This window comes from Eleutherodactylus coqui, chromosome 8 (genome assembly GCF_035609145.1).
Source record: "Eleutherodactylus coqui strain aEleCoq1 chromosome 8, aEleCoq1.hap1, whole genome shotgun sequence".
Taxonomy (NCBI): domain Eukaryota; kingdom Metazoa; phylum Chordata; class Amphibia; order Anura; family Eleutherodactylidae; genus Eleutherodactylus; species Eleutherodactylus coqui.
In genome coordinates this window covers 56,923,917-56,945,739 of record NC_089844.1, presented here as the reverse complement: position 1 = coordinate 56,945,739, position 21,823 = coordinate 56,923,917, and the positions used below count along the sequence as shown (strand labels likewise).

At 44.5% G+C, this 21,823-nt stretch overlaps 1 protein-coding gene across 1 annotated transcript in view; it reads right to left on the bottom strand.

Moving 5' to 3' along the window:
• Positions 1-7,558: 7,558 nt before the first annotated feature.
• Positions 7,559-21,823, bottom strand: part of TSPEAR (thrombospondin type laminin G domain and EAR repeats) — a 133,451-nt gene continuing 119,186 nt past the window's right edge. The window contains exons 10-12 of the mRNA XM_066575665.1: positions 14,704-14,894; positions 13,401-13,502; positions 7,559-11,235 (exon numbers count right to left, since the gene is read on the bottom strand). Coding sequence (XP_066431762.1) covers positions 11,082-11,235; positions 13,401-13,502; positions 14,704-14,894 — 447 coding nt within the window. The 3' untranslated portion in view covers positions 7,559-11,081. The remainder of the gene's footprint in view (positions 11,236-13,400; positions 13,503-14,703; positions 14,895-21,823) is intronic.

Here is a 21,823-nt window from a genome sequence, read left to right as displayed (position 1 = left end):
AATCTGTTATTGCTAAGATTTATGTATTAGTATTCTTATTATTGCTACTAGTAGTAACAGCAGTAGTAGTATTAACCCTTTCCAATCCAATTTGTATCCTGGTTTTCCTAGGGGGCTTACTCTTTTTCTGCCGTTATACAACAGCACTATCTGCTGGCTAAAGCCAGTACTGCATGAGGTGACACGTTGGATAGGCTCCGACAGCAGAGAGGCTGGCAATATACAATAAGAGAACCCCAACGGACATCTTCCAACATCAGAGCTGTACAGCCTTCAATCATAATGTCTTTTGACATCAGACAGTGGATTGGAAAGGGTTAAATCATATCTCCATCCTAAAATGAAAAATTGGGGTGATGAATTCTACTTCGTCTGCTGTGTGCCGTCTTGCAGCTTTAGCTGTTTTTGCTCTGGATTTCTCTTGCCTTCAGTTTCTGATACAATAAGCTGTTTTTTATGTATATTACGACCCAATGGATCTACTTCTGTGTTGCTTAATAGAAATCTGTCACCCACAATCCTAACCATATGTAGGGCTTATGGTTACCTTTGGTTCAAGTCACAGTGCGGCCATGATCCCAAAATAAATGTGTGTGCAGTATGCAAATGAAGTGCAAGCCATTCAATGGACTATCTGCTTGCTGGGACTGGGCTCTTTCGGTCAAAACGCCACCCCTTGCCCAATGACGGAAGTCTCCAGCTCCCTTGGAAGGCACACCAAGGGTTGGAATGGCCATAGGTTTGACCCCCACCAATCAGCAAATTATTCTCTATCCTGTGGATCGGGGCTAACTTGGTGAGATGGGAATACCTATATGCAGCTAAAAAATGGTGGGGTAACTCCACAGTAAAATCTGCATGCATAATGTGCATTTTTTTGCAGATTTTACTACGGATTTCATGCCTGTACTTTGCAAGGAGTGAAATCGGTAGTGAAAATCCACACTCAAAATGGATATGCCATGGATTTAAACAGAACCGGGTCCGGGCTGATATCACAACGTTAGCCCAGACCTTGTGACCCTGGGATTAGTGCATGTACCCTGTCATTTGGCTCTGGGCACCGATGAGTAAACAACTGTCTACTAGTGTGGCATTTCCCCCAGCCAGGCAACCAGACATTGTTATAATGTGCATAATCCTGCCCCTCCTCTCAGAGGGTGCAGGTTATACCTCTGTTTGGTGGGAGCTCTGGTCCTGTCCATGTTCTACTGGTGTCTTCTCAGTCCCTGGTGTTTATACTTTTATTTGGTATTGTACATATATGTCTATTGTTATTTATACTTGTTAATTGTAACCCCTTCTACCAGCTAGGGACAGTCTAGGTAGCTCCCAAGTTCCACACATGGGGCTGCCCTGCTTTTAGGCAGGGTCTTCTCTATTAATATGACAAGGTGAGATTTTCCTTTTTCCCATCATTTAGTTTCAATAATAATAGCTCTGTTCTCCGAGTTATTACCTACTGTGTATATTTATCCTTTTGGACAACTATTACATCCGACCCGCCCAAGGTGTTTATGGTGTCTGGGTCAGACATAACAACTGTAATCTGTTGCAGATTTTTCATTCACTGTAGGCCGCCTGCAGACGAGCGGGTCGGATCCGGCAGCGAGAAATCTCGCCGCGCGATCCGACCCCAGAGCCTGCAGGGGCGAGCGCGTACTCACCCGCGCCTGGTGGCCCCGGCTCTTTGATGTGCAGCCGGCGCATGCGCAGACCGGAGCCGGCGGCCAGGTGAGTGCGTGCCCCGCAGATAATTAGAACATGCCGCGGTTTGTTTGCCGCGCGAGATTTCGCGCGGCCAAACCGCGGCCGTCTGCATAGGAGTGCGTATTGTAATGCACTCCTATGCAGACTTTCAGCGGCGGAAATCCCGCGGGAAATCCCGCGGCGGGATTTCCGCTCGTCTGCAGGCGGCCGTATGGGCATACAGTACAATAGGGAAGTTCAGCCCTAGAATTTCATCATATACCCATGAGAAGTCCTACATGTGCACATGTGGGGGACAAATATTTCTTTATATAGAAAGATAGACAAATTAAAGGAGTTTAGATGATTTAGTTCATATCATTTTATTGTTAAATACATTTTTAAAAATCTGGTTGAAAATCTCAGCTGTATACAGTGGAAAGGAAAAAATAAATACATTGTTATTAAAATTAATACAATTTAAATATAAATCCATTGATTTACACAATATAAATATAATAGTTATATAAACATATGAAATCTAACGGTAGCTTGGAGCGATAAGGCATTCCAATACACAATGAATAAAAATTAAGAATCCCTTTAAGATAACAAGCTTATAAAAAGCATAAAACACTGGCAGTATCTTTGCCACCAGTAAACAGCTCTATTCTTGTAAGATATTCCTAACCTGGAAGCCTAGTACTTGGCCATTTTCACATCTCCGTTGGAACCTCCGGCCGGAGGCTCCGTCACAGATCCAGCTCAAAATACTGGAAGATAAAGCGCTGCATGCAGTACTTTTTAGATGTCCAAAAGCTTGACAGCTGGGTGGAAAGAGGACGAACCCCATAGTCAATGGGGCCCATCCGAAACTATTCAGTCGTGGGGATTCTCCTTTCCTGTTCATTGAATGGAGCAGGATAGCAAAATCCCCAACGCATGTGTGAAATCACCCTAAAGCCCCATTTACACAGGACGACTGTCAGGCAAATGATGCCCGACACTTGTCCATGCATGTACTCGCTCCCATACTGTTGCACAGGAGCAAGTATCTTTGGCTTGCAGCGGGGCGGCTGGAGGAGATTTCACTCCTTGCTCTCCCCTGCCCCTCTCTATTCAGGATCATTGCTCATCGTTTGGGCCGGCTGCACACGGCCGTGATGGGCTCCGCAGCGGAATTCTGCGGCGGAGCCCGTCATGGCGCCCCCCAGAGACCCCAATACTTACCGCCGGATCCGGCGTCCCAGGTCCCACATGACGCTTCGGCACGCATGCGCAATAGAGCACGTGACACGCCGCAGCGTCATGTGATGCGCCGGCCGTGTCATATGACAAGCCCACAGCGTCACATGACGTGCCGCCCGCGTCATATGACGCGGCTGGCGGAGAGGCGGTTTCACGCTATCTTCCGCTGTGCTACAGCGGAAGATAGCGTGAATGGACAGCTTCCATTGACTGCAATGGAAGCCGTCCGCGCGTACACCCGCGGCAAATAGAGCGTGCACGGGTGAGGATGGGTGATTTTACGGTGCGGAATTCCGCGGTGGAATTCCGCACCGTAAGCATTGAGCTATTAGGTTCAATAGAACCTAATAGCTGCAGGCAACGTGGGAAGGAGCCCTTCGGCTGCATAAAATCCTGAACGATGATCGTTCAGTGTAAATAGCAGCTGTTCAATACTGAACGGCCACTGTGTTAAGTGAATGAAGCAGGGCGGGGGAGAGCGTGGAGAGAAATTTCCTCCAGCGTCCCCGCTGCGAGACAACGATACTGTGCAACAGCACGGGAGGGAGTACATGCCGGCACGACTGTCAGGCATCGTTTGCCCGATATTCATGTAAATGGGGCTTAAGTTGGTTCATTTTTCATCTTTCTGCGAAAAAGTGAAAGTGGACATATTCTTTACCTGTCAAAAGGTATTCATGGTGTTATCTCAAATGTACTGCCACACATTGTTTTCTAAACTTGGCTATATGAGGTAAATGAACTCTACCATTTTGTCACACAACTAGGACATAGCTCTCCAACTATATTCAAACCGAGTGTAAACTAATATTGGATTTCATGAAGGTCACCTGACCATACTTCTCTGCTTTTTAAAAGGTCAAACCGCACCACTTAAGACCTGATGTGAGAAAGAACCAAAATATTCCTTATGTGTGAAAATTTATTCCATGGTGGCTAAAATAATACTTTATGTAATTTCAAAATCTGCACCGCTGGCCATACTCTAACCTTGGCTATGTCCGCTGCAACGCAGCTCAACTATAGTATTACACAATTAGGATACAACGATGTTTAAGCAACATTTAAACGGAATATTGACTTTCAAGGTCAGAAACTGTAAGGCTACTTTCATACATGCGCTTTTTACCGCGGCATTCAAAACTCTAATCGCGGTACAGCACTCCCAGTAATTTCGCGGGCCTATGTTAGAAAATGGCAATAAAAATTGCGGTAAAACACCAGAATCAGAATTGCAGTGTTTTACCAACACCGTGGGTGTGGGAGGCCTAAGAGAAAGACCCCTTGTTTCATATGTTTCTTAAAGGCCCTTTTACATGCAAAGAGCAATGGTTTTGCAGAATATTACATAATCACTCCACCAGCTAATTAATCATCTGTGATTTAAGGCCTGTACACATGGGACAAGTGTCAGGCAAGCGATGCCTGACACTTGTCCCTGTGTATACTCACTCCCGTGCTGTTACACAGTCGGGAGGTGGGGCGGCTGGAGGAGAGTTCTCTCCCTGCTCTCCCCCACCCCTCTCCATTCACTGTAAGCAGCAGCTGTTTAGTACTGAACGGCTGCTGTTTACACCGAACGATGTTCGTTCGAGATTTTAAGCATGCTTAAAAATTCTCCTGCAGTCATTTAGTTTCTGCTTGCTTTTAGGCCTCATGTCCACGGGGAAAATCAGATCCGCTGCAGATTCTCCATGGAGAATCTGCAGCGGGTCCCTCCTGCCCCGCGGACATGAGCGCTGAAAATAACAATAAATAACTCACCTCCCATCCGCTCCGTTTCTTCTCTTCGCTGCGGCGTCATCTTCTGTGCGTCGCGGCCAGATCTTCTTTCTTCGGCTCGGCGGATGTGTAGGATGACGTCGGTGACGTGCCCCGCGCATGCGCCGGCCCGAAGCAAAATGATCCGGCCGCGACTGAGAGAAGATGGCGCCGCGGAGAAGAGAAGAACCGGAGCGTGTGAGTAAACTCTGATTTTTGTCTCGCATGAAAATGGAGCATGGTCCGGATTTTTTCATGCTCCATTTTTTTAAATTCCTTTTATTGACCATCCGCGGGTATTTATCTACCTGCGGGTGGTCAATGCATCCCTATGGGATGCGGATCCGCGGGCAGAAGAAGAGTTAAAATCCGCTGCGGATTTTAATTCTTATTTTGCCCGTGGACATGAGCCCTTACACGGGACGATTATCGTTCAAAATCCTGCAGGAGCCTGAACAATCAGAAGAAAAATAATTCCGTGTAAAAGGGCCTTAAATCCATGAGTTGTTTACTCAGCCGGGCGTGTGTTTAGGCGATTGTTATGGCATAAACACTTCACCCAGCTGAGCAAACATCTGGCCATCACATTCTATTGTTCTCCTCATGGCTGAGTAAACATTGCAAAGTAAAACAAAGCCACTGCTGGCCCTTGGAAACATTCAAACTGAAAGAATTTCCAGCAATCAAACAATGGATTTTATGCCCACCTAAAAACCATGACTAATGACGATTGACCGAATAGTGCATGACTGCCCCCGTTTAAATTTATCGATTATTTCTCATTATCGGCTGTTTGAACTAATTTTGAGCGATAATCATTGCGTGTAGAAGGGCCTTTACTCTATCATGCACAAAAATAATTACATAACACAGAAAGCTAAACCATAAACAGACTACCAGGTTGTTAAACTCTATATTGATTACAATGAGTTATTCTACTATTTCATATCATTATATATATATATATATATATAAATAAATTTGTATTGCCTGTTCTTTATGCACAGCTAAACAACTGGATCGATCTGCAGCAAATTTACCACATATGTAAATCAGGCAATTCTGAAGACTTTAGACCAGTTTCCAACTGTCTAGGACCTACTGTTCTTGACATATTCACAAAAATCAGATGCTTAAAGTCCCAAGCAGACTGAGATATGACCGTAGTCACACACAAATAAGAGACAGTTACACGGGTTCCTCAATTCTCTCTAATTGTCTAGGACTCCTACTGGATGACAGGATTTGCTTACAGCCTTTGATTGCCTATGACCCTCTCTGTGTACTGTAGTAGTAAATCTGAGCTGTCCCCCTCCTAACCATGACAGACACAGGGACACTGTGTATCACAGCAAACCAACACATCTACATATATGCTTATGAGATATATATATATATACACATATACATATATATATACATATACATACACACACATACATACAGATACACACAGATATGGCGCAGTGAATCTCTGTTGCCTGTTCTTAATGCATGGTCAACCAACAGACAACAGAACTGTGCTTAAGAAGGTTTTACACCAGGTTTCAACTGGTTTAGAACAGGTTTCAACTTGCCGTTCATGACATATTTGCAAATAATAAGGAAATGGTCAAAGAACTGGAACAATCTGCACCAACCGGACTAATCTCCACCGGAATATGGGCAAACAAACGGACCAATTGGAACCAACTAGATCAATCTGCACCAATATTGCCATATGGGAAAATAAGCTTTGGCGGGCTTTAGTCTAAATTTCAGATCTTTAGAACCTACCTTTTGTAACATATTTGCAAAATTGAAACACAGCCAAACAATCTCCACTTAATTTGCCAAATAGCTAAATCGAGTACTTTAGAAGAGTTTAGACTGGGTTTCAGCTCTCTAGGGCCTGCCATTTGCAAAATATTTGCAACAAAATGAGAATATGACCAAACGATTAGACCATTCTGCACCAAATTTGCCACAGAAGTAAATCAGGTGCTTCAGAAGGTTTTGATTGGGATTTAGCTCTCTAGGACCTACCATTCATGTTCACGAAAAATCTGAATACAAAAGTAAATATGCGCCAAAACACAGTCTAAAACCTTTTGAAGTGCTTGATTTACCTCTTTAAGGCTTCTGGGTCCCAATGCAAAACAAGTCCCTCATCTATCATGTGCATGTATAATTCTGGTGCTTTCTTATGTGATCCTTGGACCCCTTAAGAACCAAAGCCTGGGTGCAACTCTTGCCTCTGGACCCCTTACAGCTACGCACCCAATAGAGATACAATACAGTTGGAAGCAATGAATGCAATGGCCATGGCTTCTTCTTGAACTAACTGATATACTTGTGGCTTCACATTCCACTAGCCATTAATTCACAATCTGATCTGTATAATTCGAACACTAGCTTATTTCTGAATAATACATTACTTGGGAATTTTAAACAAGGATGACTACGGTAGTTGTGTTAAGATAACATCTCTGGCTTAGTAGGAGAGCATATAATTATCTAGCATACCTTTGGTTGGAGTTTGACCCTAAATCAAACAGCAAATAAAACGTATATCTGAGCTTTCAATACTATTAGCTTATTCTGCAATGTACAGCACCTATAGAAATGTGCTAGTATGGTACTATAAATTGATTATGAACGCATGGACTGTTCTCTTTCATTCACTTTCTTGTAGGTTTTGAATCTTTTCTTCTCTAACTGATTGGTAGGTGCAGTCATTTTTCAATTTGTGAGTTCTGGAGGATGCTAGGCTGGGTATTAAAAAATTATGTTAAAGGGGTTGTCCCGCGCCGAAACGGGTTTTGTTTTTTTTTAACCCCCCCCCCCCCCCCCGCCCCGTTCGGCGCGAGACAACCCCGATGCAGGGACCTAAAGAAAGCTTACCGGAGCACTTACCTTAATCCCCGCGCTCCGGTGACTTCTATACTTACCGGTGAAGATGGCCGCCGGGATCCTCTTCCTCCGTGGACCGCAGCTCTTCTGTGCGGTCCATTGCCGATTCCAGCCTCCTGATTGGCTGGAATCGGCACGTGACGGGGCGGAGCTACACGGAGCCCCATAGAGAACAGGAGAAGACCTGGACTGCGCAAGCGCGGCTAATTTGGCCATCGGAGGGCGAAAATTAGTCGGCTCCATGGGAACGAGGACGCTAGCAACGGAGCAGGTAAGTATAAAACTTTTTATAACTTCTGTATGGCTCATAATTAATGCACAATGTACATTACAAAGTGCATTATTATGGCCATACAGAAGTGTATAGACCCACTTGCTGCCGCGGGACAACCCCTTTAAGTTGTGTTGTATGGAAAACACTAAATCGCATGTCTCTTCAGGTACTAGAACATGCCATTAACAATCCAGGTCAGAATTTAAATCGTCCTGATGGTCAGTAGCAGAAATTCACGTACGGAGGTTGAGGCATTTGATCACCCAGTTAGACAGTTAGTGAGTGCAGGAACTGTCAGGAAACTGATTCAGAGGTTCAGAGAAACCAGTAGGATGCAGAACAAACCAGGGATTGACCGAGCAGTCTGTCTGATCTCCAGGCGTTGACAGCTGTGCTAGCTGATTTCACGAAGAGTCCATAGGAAAGCACCAGGAGACCAGCATTGGAGAATGGTCTGAGTCAGGTTGTCCTGTTCTCGGTTTGTCTTGGACACTACCAGTTTCCCTAAATTCTCAGTAAGTTTCCTGACAGTTCCTGCGCTCACTGGATGTCTTCCTGGATGTTCTTGATTGAAGCCTTTGACCACCTCACATGGACGTCTGTTATCGACCATTTCAGTTCTGTTTTGCATTGTTAATTATGACATCTTCTTTTTAAGTTTTTTTTAATTTTATTTTGTAATTTAGTTTTACTTATTTATGTAATTATTTTTTTACTATCTATGTCCCCAATGATGTCATATAAGATCTCTGGGGGACATTTATATGTTTTTTATTTTTTTTCTATTTGATTCTTTCCCACTGTAGCTGGGGCATCCATATGAGCCCCAGTTACAGGCGACAACATCCCCTGTAGTGACAGTAATCACTGGCAGAGCTGATCAGGATCTTCTAGGACCCTATAGCTGTGCTCTGCAAGGGAATCCCAGCGGTCACGTGACTGCTGGCTCGCATAGTGGAAGACACACTTATATTTTCACCTGTTAGTACCTAGGGCTCATTGAGCGCTGTGTACCCAGGAAAGGAGAAGGAAGAAGAGGATAAAAACGACTCCTGCCCTCTCTTCTGGGTTATCAGCTGTGACTAACAGCTAACAACCCAACCTGTTTCTCTGATTGATTGCAGAACAGGGGCTTTAATCCCCAGCCGTATTTTTAAAATCGTCTGGGATTAAAGCCTAGGACAAAGTGCCGTAAATTTACAGTGCTTGGTCCTTAATGGGTTAAATCATGTATCCCATGACCCCCTTTCCATTGGAGTTTCTTGGGTTAAATCCAAAATATCTGCCATCGAGATGATTGACAGGCACCACCATAGTGCTAAAAAGTTTGACCCCATCCAGTTAAGTGTTCCACAAAGTTTCCTACTTGTATCTCTTTTCGATCAAGGTGGAATAGATGTTCAAGGTGGCCCTGACTTTTGAATCACTCTGTATATAAAACCCATGACATGGCATAAATGTTTCTAAAACTGTTAGGTTTATGAGGAGCATCATTTTGAGTGAAATAGTACATAATAGGACAGATAATGGATCGTGGCTCATTTTGCCTTAAATGGGTTTTCTGGCTAAGCTCAGTGAACAGGTTGTACGGAGGCGTAATTTGGTGCTCATTACTGTCTGTGGGAACCAGACTACATGCCTCTGATATTATATGGAAGCGCACAGAGGTTGTATTCTGTATGATCTAACAAGAAAAATTGTAGCAGACTCCAAATATCTCAGTAGTTGGCTGCTGTACATAGTGCTGCGGTCCGCTTTACAGGATTTGTGGCAGCTTTTGTATATGTACTCACCCTGATGTGAAAGGGATTTGTGTGCCATTGTGCATTATTTATAAGTTAGGCCCAATGCCCACGGACGGATTATCTCTGTGGAAATCGCGGCCACACAGCCACCGCAAATTCTGCAGCAATGTCTATCCATAGACATGCTGGGTTAAATGATTCTCCCCTGCTCATGAGTGGAAATCAACTGCGATTTTCCACTCGCGAAGGAGAAATCGCAGTATGTTTTATTCTGTGCGGAAAAATGCACAGACGGCTTCCATTGCAGTCAATGGAAGCCGTCCATCCTGCAATACTTCTGCTGTGAGCACTGCAAAAGTATCGTGGGAATCAGCGTCACTGCCCAGCGCCGGCGCGTAATGTGCAGTACTGCGTATGTGCGACGGCTCACCGGACGGGACACTCACGGCGGATCCAGACAGGTGAGTATGGGGTCTCTGGGGGGTGCCGGGTCTGATTCCGCTGCTATATTTCACAGGCAGAATCCGATCCGGCCGTGGGTATGAGGCCATAGAGTGATCCTCTGCTAGGCTAGTTGGCAGTGGCACTGCACATAATGTGACACCGCTAAAGCAGCTAAAGATGCATTACCAACTAAGGCTGCCTGCAGACAGGCGGAAATTCCGCAGCGGGATTTCCTGCGGAATTTCCGGCCGTGGAAGCTGCCATAGAATTGTGTTAGCAAACGCAATCCTAGGCAGACGGCCGCGCTTTGGCCGAGCGAAATCTTGCGCGGCAAACAAATCGCGGCATGCTCTATTTCTGTGCAGGGCTCGCAGAGCCCCGCACAGAAACGTCACCCCCTGGCCACCGTCTCCGCTCTGCTCATGCGCCGGCTGCCCGGCACATGAAAGAGCTGGGGCCGCGGGAGCAGGTGAGTGCCCGTGCTGCTCTCTGCAGACGCTCGGGTCGGATCCCGCTACTTGCTCTTTTAATTCATGAGTTCTGGTGTCTCCTGCCAATGAGTGGTGATATGCCAGTGGTTATAGTTGATCGGACGCATTGTATGGCCATTCTGTCAGCACATTTGGGTATGTTTAAATATGGCGTATTTGTTGCAAAAATGACTTTGACTGAAAATCAGTCCAATACATCTGAATGGAGTCGTTCTTGCAGCATGGATTTCTGCAAGCCTCATTCAGAAGAATGTATCAAATTTGTCATTTGTCAACACAGCCTTACAATTGTATCTACAACCATGCCTTAGATTAGCAACAAACAAGATATTTACACACAGATGTCTTAGGCTAGGACTACACAATGATCTTTGGTTACATGAGCTCTCCTATAGATAAAGTCGCTGTGTAGCCCTATGCTTAAATGTAATGCATACAACGGTCTCCATTTTTTTTGTTATGTTGTGATCATAAATTTCTTCCTAAATCCCATCTTTTATAAAGACTGAAGTATTATACTTTTTGCTTTGCTGAAACTCATAGAGTCCTCAACTTCAATACCCTTGCAGTTGCCTCCTTAGCACTGGAGTACATAATATAGGAGCCATTGCTGGTTTTAAATGCTTCCCAATCTCGACAGCCATAGGTAGGCAAGTAGTGGACAGCCACGAATCCCTCATAGCCCTGCCACCTGTGGAAAAAAAGGTAATTAATAGCTGTAGCATTTAATTATGTAAAACCCATTGCCTGAATGACGTCACACGACATATCGCATTGAAGTACTTTCTTATTATGCAGTTATTGAATATCAAGTAATTACAATCCACATTGCAGCCTCAGCATAAGACTCTCCGCTATTCTACTAAATGGAACCTAGATCCACATAGGGTTCTAAATGCTGCCATAATACAGATGCTAAAATGCTGTCATGTTCTAGATGTGTGAAAACATTTCTATCCTTAGAATGGGTATTCCAAGACTTTTACTATTGACTATTAAATAGTTGACTGCGGGGGTCCACAACTTAGAATCCCTGCCAATTAGCAAATCACCCAGCCCACTGTCAGTACAACAGGGCCAGACACTATCATTGCTGATCAGGGCCTGAAGTATAATAGATGGCTGCACTCCCATTAAAATCAATGGGAGCAATCTTTTCTATTACACTTGCTCTGACCACAATGAGACGCTAGAAGTGTAATAGGATCCATCGCTTTTATTGATTTCAAGGGGAGTGAAGCAGTCTTCTACATTTCCGCCCCTGACCGTTGAAAACAATGTCTGATCATCAATAGTAAATGTCTGCAATGCCCCTTTAAGAATAGGAATTTGCTGTAAAAACATACAAGAAGCCATAGTCAATTCATCCGATGCACCGCTGGTCCAGTTCTGCCCGTGCCTGATCCATCACCGGTCTTCACTTCCAGCTGCAGTACAAGGACATCCTGACACAAGGGCATTTGAGGGCAGAATATTGTCATATACATGGAGTCCGACTGAGCCTTAGGCCCAGGTCCCATGAGCATGAGCCTGGCTTTATGAAATGCATGGGGTCTGAAAAGCACCATACTAAGGTCGGCTTCAGGTGGGCATATGCTTTTTTGCACTATGTACAAGGCTTTTTTTGCGTGGGTCATTTTACTATACTTTTTGCCCACGAAGGGTATGTTCATTTGCGTGCTACAAACGAACAGGCCCCAATTTAAATGCCTATTTAGCCTAATGAGTTCCAGATGTGCTCTTTTTTTTTCACTGAATTGCGCAGCGTAAAGCGCATCGATGCGCGCACCTTCCTTAGACTTTTATGGGGACCCTTGGTGCACAAAAACAGAGCAGGCTATTTTTTTCTGTGTGAGAGAAATGTGCGCACAAGATCGGAAAATGAGAACAAACCTATTGAAATCAATGGGTTCTATTCTCTGCATATTGCGAGAGCAAATTTTAAGTGCACAAGAATGCCTATGTGAGGCTGCCCTAATGATGCTGTACAGGCTCCATGCACACTGCTGCTGTGTACATGAGCCCTTAGCAAAATTGAAAAACTCTGTCATTAACTATTAATTAGGGATATTCTACCGAATGTGGATCATGTTATATTCTATGTGTTTGTATGTTGTAATTGCAAAAATCTAATTGTAAGTTTGCTGTGGGTAATGTTCTACATGTCACTAATTTGTGGGGTCAATATTCTTCATTCGATAGCTGTAATATTCTTTATGGCAATACATTTTGGGAGGCAATAAGCTTTCTGTTACGTGTGCTGCTGGGATCTGTATCTAAGCTTCCTAGCAGCACAGCCCTCACAGGCTGCCCTTATTGGGGCAATGTCCCCGCTTAGGTAGGGCCACTGTCATCCTCGTGTGGCGCAGAGTGTAAGCTCTCGCCTACGACCTGAAGGTTGCAAATTCAATCCCCGCATGATTCAGTTAGCCGGCTCAAGGTTGACTCAAGATTTATTATTTATTTTATCCTCCTTGTAGCACAGGGTCAGTTGCTTGAAAGCCGTGTGTGTACCCAGTCCTCCTTTGGTCACAATCGTGTGGGCCCCGTGCTTGTTTGCCCACATGATCGTAACACTTTCTTGCTAAATGCTCATAGAACGTGTTGCAAAAGTGCAGCTTGGCCATAGCATACTACCAGTAGATGGTCTGTGAACGTGCCACTGCTAAACTGTAGCAATTCTTTACCCACCCAATATCTACCAACTTTAATTAGAAGACTGAAGTTTTATGGAGTGACTTTGCACTAATACTGCTATTAGATACAGTTATATTAGCTCACTGGCAACAAAAACATAGCATATCTATTGAATCGATATTTTGTATCAAGTGGAATTAGAGCAATTATTTTCCATACCTGTAAATAACACTGTTGACAGAGAATGAATTGCCATCATAAGAATTAGCCACAACGAGGAAATAATCTTCTCCAACGGTGAAAAACTCCCAGTCAACAGCACTGAAAGAAGGAGGATATAAGGTGCGAAGATCAGTAATGGTGTATAATATATTACATATCAGACAGATCAGCAATTGGTGGGACAGATCACAGCTGAAGATTATAAGTAGAGAGGGCACAACCAGAAATTACATTTAAAGGGTGCTTTAATACGAGCTAGAAGTTGCCCACAACACACAGCTAAGTCTGCTGCAGCAAAAATCCGCACCAAAACTCGCATCTCTGAAAGCGGATTTTGGTGCAAAATAGCCAGCAGGATTAAGCCACTTTCAATTCCTCATTAACCCTTTCCAATCCACTGTCTGATGTCTGAAGACATTCTGATTTGAAGGCTGTACAGCTCCAATGTCAGAAGACGTCCGGCAGGGTATTCTTACTGTAGATTACTGGCTGCTCTGTTGTCAGGGGCCTCTCCAGCATGTCCAATACTACAATACTGGCTCTAGCCAGCAGGTGGCGGCATTGTATAATGGCAGAAAGGAAAAAAAAAACCTAGGAAACCCTGAATCTAAAATTGGATTGCAAAGGGTTAAAATCCATGCAGATTCATTTGTGCCTGTCGCAATCCCTAAAAGATAATCATAGAAACACGAGCAAAACAATCCAGCACAATTATACCATTTCAAACATGGTTCTCACTCTAGAAATCCTTGTACATAAGTGACACTCCGATCCAGGACAAATAAAGATGGCCGCACAAATTCTCTGGCTACCTGATACATACTGTGTATTAGTATGTTCATTATAGCCTAAGACACTATATGCTGCTTTGATTGGCCAACATGAGCAGTGCTGGCCAGTCAGAACAGCATGTAGTATCTTAGACCAGAGTTTCTCCACTCCAGTCCTCAGGGACCCCCAACAGGTCATGTTGTCAGGATCTCCTATAGTAAGAATACCTGAGGCACTGACAGTAATTACATCACCTGTGCAATACTGAGGCAATCCTGAAAACATGACCTGTTGGGGGTCCGGGAGGACTGGAGTTGAGAAACCCTGTCTTAGACTACCAATGCATACTAATACATAGTGTGCATCAGGTTGTCAGAGAAGCGGTGCGGCCATCTTTGCTTGTCCTTGTTAGGATTAGAGGTGATTGTCACTAAACTGGGGGCCAATTTGATTACATTTCTTCAGTGGCCTCCAGTAGAGATTGTATTTATAAGTATTTCTTCTTATAATATCCTAAACACAATTCTACCTGTAAGTGAGGATATCTTGGTACTTGACAAACTGTTGTGCAGTGATATTCAGCTCATAAATAGTGGAAATGATGGCATATTCTTCTCTTTTTTGCATTTTTATCCCCACTGTGTAATTGTGACTGTTGGCCACAGCCAGGAAGAAGCGATCCTTTATTCTGAAATACTCCCAGTCTGATGCGCCAAAGGTCTGAAATGTCAAAAGAAAAAGGTGAGCACACCAAGGCTGTATTACTGTCATACTCATTTTTACCAAGGACCACATCAGCCCTATGGTTGCCATCAAAAAGCCGATTGTAATTGTAAGACTGTATAGTAATAGTGACTCCCATAGTGGTCAGAGTAGTAATAGTGGCCCCATAGTGGCCCCAGTAGTAATAATGCCCCCATAGTAGCCCCAGTAGTAATAGTGACCCCATAGTGGCCCCAGTAGTAATAGTGATGCCCATATTGGCCCCAGTAGTAATACTTTTCCCCATAGTGGCCCCAGTAGTAATAGTGCCACATAGTGTTCCCAGGAGTAATAGTGACCCCAGTAATAATAGTATCCCCCATAGTAGCCCCAGTAGTAATAGTACCCCCATAGGCTCAAAGAGTAATAGTTATCCCCACAGTAATCAGAGTAATAATAGCTATCCCAATAGTAATACTCCATAGGCCCAAGTAGTAATAGTGACCCCCATAGGGACCCCAGTAATAATAGTGTCCCCCATAGTAGACCAAGTATTAATTGCACACCCATAGGCCAAAGGAGTAATAGTGATCACCATAGTGACTCGAGTAATAATAGCAATCCTGATAGTGGCCACAGTAGTAATAGGGTCCCCCATAATTCCCCCAGTAGTGATAGTGACCCCTCTAAACTTGCTCAGTAGTAATAGTGTCCCCTATATTGGCCCCAGTAGTAATAAGTGACCCCCATAGTAGTCCTAGTAGTAATAGCAACCCTGTCAGGAATCGAATCGGGGACCTCCTGCACTCCGGCCGGTGGCTCTCTGAGCTTCCCTTGCACGACTCTCAGCCTTGTTCCCTGATCCTAGTTACCTAGTTCCTGCCTCCTGTTTCTGACCCCACCTCTGATCTTGATTGGACTTCCAATAAAAGCCTGGCCCTGCCACTCCCTCAGTATGTGATTACTCCACTCCACAGCACCGTTTGATCAAGCTCCACTTGCCTTTTCCTCTGCAGTTTATGCAAGATCTCCTGATACTGAGTTCTGGCTTCCCTTCCAACTATGCAATTCGCCTCATCCATCTGTACTGCAAACAGAGAGCTCCCATTGCTGCCTCCTAGCTCTTCCTTGACTAATCTCCAGACCTACGGCTATTACACCTGAGGCTCCCACCCAGTGCCTGAAAGACCACCCCTATTGGCCTCTGGCCAGGCAGCATCACTGCAGGTATTTCACACACCCAGGCTGTAGCTCAGTGGTGGTAGCTGCTTCTCAGTTTGTGACTGATGACCTCTCCCCTTGGCGTCTGCACTGCATACCGGATGGCACGCACAGATGCCGGGGAAAGAGAGGTCAATGGACACAGACTCTGCACTGCTGCTTGCGGACCAGAGCTGCAGGCTGGGTGAGTGGAATGCGTATTAGTTTGCTGCAAGACCAGTGGGACAGATTTGGCCTGCGGGCCTTGTGTTTGACATTTGTGCCATAAAACATACAATACTGGCTAAGGAATTACAGTTTGGTTCCTATACTCTTCCAAACATCTCCACCAATCACGAACTCATAATTTACATCATACTTCTGGCAAAAATCTCATGTCACGTCTGCTTTGTGCATGCACTAACTGCAAACCAAAATATAAAGTCTCTGGCAGTGTTCACACGACACTACTAGGAAGTCCCTGCAGTATATGGAAAAATAAACAAATGACGGGAACTCTCCCTAAGGGGACCTAATGGGTGATAATTCCTACCTACTAATGGATGGCCCGCCCTGATAAGGATGCATTCACTGCATGCCTGTGCCCCTCACTATCCCTAGCAAATGACCAAGAAAAAAACAACATAAGGATAAAGCAAAACCTCTAAGAATGAACCTCAGTACAGAGAGGACTGCTGAGAGAACCATGGAAACTGGATCCAGTGACGTCCTCACTCCACAACAGAAGGAGACTGAACTGAAATTGACCAGCACTGAACTCAGGCCAGGAGAGAACTACAAACCCTCCCTAAATGCCCCCAGGTGAACAACAACAGCTGACACACCCATCAGAGTCAAAGAAAATAAATGCAAACTGACGCAACATCTCAGTACCGCATTTAATAATCCCCTTCACAGAAACAAACAAGTCCCTAAAAATCTCAGTTAGTGATAATTCTTAAAATAAGGGCTCTAACACCAACACACAAAGTAGAGGAAATCCCATTTCTACCTAATTTCCAAAAAAAGGAGAGATGGATCCAGAATCCAGCTGTAGAAATTAGCTTGGAATGGAAAATATCTCTACTGAAATTGGGTTTTGTTGTGGGACTAGCTCATAACAAAATTAAAAAAGCATATGCTCCGAAAACCAGATTGTCCCAGCCAAAATAGAATTTATATAACCAAGGCATAGTCATGTAGCAAGGCGCAAAAAAACGTAATTAAGAATGGTGCGGTGTCAAGTCAAAACAGCCAATCTCTAAGATACTACACCTGCTGCCACCTAGGTTTGTCCAGGCCTGGAGGGCTACTTAAAGGGCTTTTGGCACGGGACAGAATTAATCCACACGGACATTTCTATGTTATGATGTTATCCCTGTGGGCCTTAAATTCTGCATCTATTGGCTTTTTATCTCTAAGTGGAACAAGACATTAGGGCTTTCACAGATAGACGTATTGCTCTAATGTCACCAGCAGAGAGGGGGAAGGTTCAGCTTTAGAGATGAGCGAGCACCAAAATGCTCGGGTGCTCGTTACTCGGGACGCAATTTTCGCAATGCTCGAGGGTTCGTTTCGAGTAACGAACCCCATTGAAGTCAATGGGCGACCCGAGCATTTTTGTATATCGCCGATGCTCGCTAAGGTTTTCGTTTGTGAAAATCTGGGCAATTCTACAAAGTGATGGGAACGACACAGCAACGGATAGGGCAGGCGAGGGGCTACATGTTGGGCTGCATCTCAAGTTCCCAGGTCCCACTATTAAGCCACAATAGCGGCAAGAGTGCCCCCCCCCCTCCGCACTGTCAGCGTAAAGATCGTTCTCCTCTGCCATAGCTGTAACAGCTGTGGCAGAGAAGAACGATGTTTGCCTATTGAATTCAATGGAGCCAGCAATACAGCAGGTTCCATTGAAAGCAATGGGCTGCCGGCGATCACAGGATGAATTGTCGGGAAGGGGTTAAATATATAACCCCTTCCCTGCAATTCATCCAGAAATGTGTTACAATAAAAATATATACCGGCGTATAAGGCGACGGGGCGTATAAGACGACCCCCCAACTGTTACCTTATACGCCGGCAATACAGTGGAGCAAAGAATAAAAATCATTACTTACTTCTTCTGACGTTCTGCGGCGCTCCTGCAGGCTGTTGCTCCCTCCTGGTCCACGGCAGAGTATTGCTTTCTGGAGGCAGGGCTTGAAATCCCCGCCTCCAGAAACACAGCCAATCACAGCCATTCAATGACATCATTGTTATTGGCTGTGATTGGCTGAAGGCACGTGTGTTTCTGGAGGCGGGGATTTAAAGCCCTTCGTAGAGAAATCAATGCTCTGCCGGGAACCAGGAGAGAGCAACAGCCTGCAGGAGCGCCGCAGAATGTCAGAAGAAGTAAGTAATGATTTTTATTCTTTGCTCCACTGTATTGCCGGCGTATAAGGTGACAGTTGGGGGGTCGTCTTATACGCCCCGTCGCCTTATATGCCAGTATATATTTTTATTGTAACACATTTCTGGATGAATTGCATGGAAGGGCTTATATATTTAACCCCTTCCCGACAATTCATCCTGCGATCGCCGGCAGCCCATTGCTTTCAGTGGAACCTGCTGTATTGCTTGCTCCATTGAATTCAATGGGCAAACATCGTTCTTCTCTGCCACAGCTGTTACAGCTGTGGCAGAGAAGAAGGATTTGTCTTCTATATGTTCTCAATGGGGTCGGCGCTGCTGCCGCCGGCCCCATTGAGCGCATATAGAGAAGATTTATGGCCTTAAGAAGGACCGTTGGGGTTCTTGAAACCTAAAATACTCCTAACACTCTCCCTATAGCAGCTCCAACACGATAGCACTTTCCCTGAACTAATGTCAGAATGCATCCGTAGCGAGCCGCGGGAGGGGCAGATTTCAATACTCGGGTGACACCTAATCTCGCCAGCCACTCACTGCAGGGGGGTGGTATAGGGCTTGAACGTTGCAGGGGGAAGTTGTAATGCCTTCCCTGTCTTTCTATTGGCCAGAAAAGCGCGCAAATTTCTCAGGGAAGAAAGTGAAAGTAACGCGAACATCACGTGGTGCTCGTTACGAGTAACGAGCATCTCGAACACCCTAATACTCGAACAAGTATCAAGCTCGGATGAGTATGCTCGCTCATCTCTATTCAGCTTACATCAACTGAATTACAGGTTGCTTCCCAGCTCTAGGTTTTCAGATAAGCTTCCCCTACTGGCAGAGTATGGTAAAATATGCTAAGATCACCATATGTTTTTCTAGAAGACAGTAGCATGTTTTGTACTGCCAAAGAACATTATGGTTCCATATTTCAGTGCCTTTAAAATTGCATTTATGGGCAATTTTTAAGAAAGTGCCATAATAGTTGAAAATCAGCAGCAAGCCAGAAGCAATAATCATAGGAAGATTTGGGCTTGCTAAAAGAAATGAAGCTGGTGATCGCCTGGTACAATTCTGCCAAGAAAATCGGCTCAGGATAGCGAACACATGGTTTATGCAACCCAAACGCCGACTGTATACGTGGACATCTCCCAATGGTCTCCATCGAGATCAGATTGATTACATCCTGTGTAATCATCATTGGCCAAGTTCAGTCATTGCAATAAAAACCTTTCTTGGCGCTGATCATGAACTTCTTGCAGCTAAGATCAAGATCAAATTCCGTAGAATTAAGAAAGATGCTCCATTGAGAAAATTCAACACCTCTAAGATCCCCCAATCATACACTATTGAGTGAGGAGTGCATATAGATGCATTTATATTAGTGTAGGGACCCACTACATTGCAAGGAACCGTGAAGTGGTTAGTGGGCTCATGTATCTTGGCCAACATCCAACCAATGCCTTGCATTTATTATCTATCATTCACATGCAGTGTGGCTTTGAGACTCCAGGGGGAGCCCAGGGTGGCAGTACCAATGTGGTTCACTGTTGGAAATGCAGGGCAACCCGCCGAATTATCATGCCGTCATTAATAGCTTGCTGGTCTGCATGGTGAACTACATATATCAGAATGGTCTGGCACCCTGTATCCACTATGTGTGGGAGTATATACCAAGCACCCACCCCCCTCATTATCAGGAGGCAGTGTGAGTGGTTGTCTTACTGGGATGTCAGTATGGGCTAAGACGCTGTGAAGTGCAGACATAGAGGTGTTTGAGGAGTGCAGGGCTCTTGCTGGAGGCTACAATCAAGTATAGTTTCTACCAACTCTAGGGCGTGAATGCACGTCCGGACTTCCAACTAGATAAGCACAGATTGCCCAAAACTGAGACATATGTTATCTGAATTTCTCAGGGCTTTTTCTGTACTATCTTAAGTGGATGCTCTGATGACTATCAGTCCTCCTAGCCTAAAAACAGAGCACTCTAACACTGATATATTAAACAGTGCGATCTTTAGCCATTGGGCATAAACACTTTGGAGATGTGTGTATAAGCATCAAATACCACATCATCCACATATTTGATGCAAGTGCCAACATCGGCTCTGATCGCAAAAAGAGGGGATATCCCCATATACTTGAGTTACACTCTTTAACCCTCTCAATTACTCCATCACAAGTACTAGAAACACTTCAGGCAATTCTGTGCCCAGGCAAATATACCACCATGTTAAATACAGTATAAACCAGTGGTATTATCGGTCGCAGGCGCCGACCACCTGTACCTCTAGAAGGACAATAGAAATAATCACGAACTAACTACATATAAGTGTTATAAGCCCTACGAACCATTCTTCATTCGGGGCATTTGAGTACAAAAGACAGAGGCTATTTGTCTTGATCCTGATGAATCGGCTCACTTATTACATCAGGGCCGAAGAAACGCGTCGATTAAATATTATTTGTCTATCATCCTTAGCCTTCTGAAATAAAATTTATACCGTTATTACCACTGTATAAATAGCAATATAACCGTACCTGTAAATCTATTAAGGGAACGGTAATTAACATCGGTATAGCGGATCACCACGATAAGGTGATATACCTATCCCCTGTCGTGTATGTTCTTTGGGTGTTTGTATGTTTATGTTCGTCTAGTTTTCTGATGTGTGCTGGGCCATTTGGTGGTGTGATTTAGTGTATTTTAAATAAAGTCCTATAATAAAAGTTATATTTTAATAATAGAACAGATTATCTAATCTAATATTTCTGGGGTACTTTCACAGTGAAATTGTATTTCATTTGAAGGACCCCACCTGTCCCAGTGACGAAAGGAGTGCATATAGATGCATTTATATTAGTGTAGGGACCCACTACATTGCAAGGAACCGTGAAGTGGTTAGTGGGCTCATGTATCTTGGCCAACATCCAACCAATGCCTTGCATTTATTATCTATCATTCACATGCAGTGTGGCTTTGAGACTCCAGGGGGAGCCCAGGGTGGCAGTACCAATGTGGTTCACTGTTGGAAATGCAGGGCAACCCGCCGAATTATCATGCCGTCATTAATAGCTTGCTGGTCTGCATGGTGAACTACATATATCAGAATGGTCTGGCACCCTGTATCCACTATGTGTGGGAGTATATACCAAGCACCCACCCCCCTCATTATCAGGAGGCAGTGTGAGTGGTTGTCTTATCGGTGTCCTGCACAGGTGTTATTGGCTCCTCCATTTGGTAGTCAGCTACCTGCATGGTGAGAGGAGGATGCATCTATATGCACTCCTCAGTCAGTAAGTAACGGCCATTTTCTGTGATTGTTTTTAATTTTTTATTTCCGCTTCTGTGATGCAAT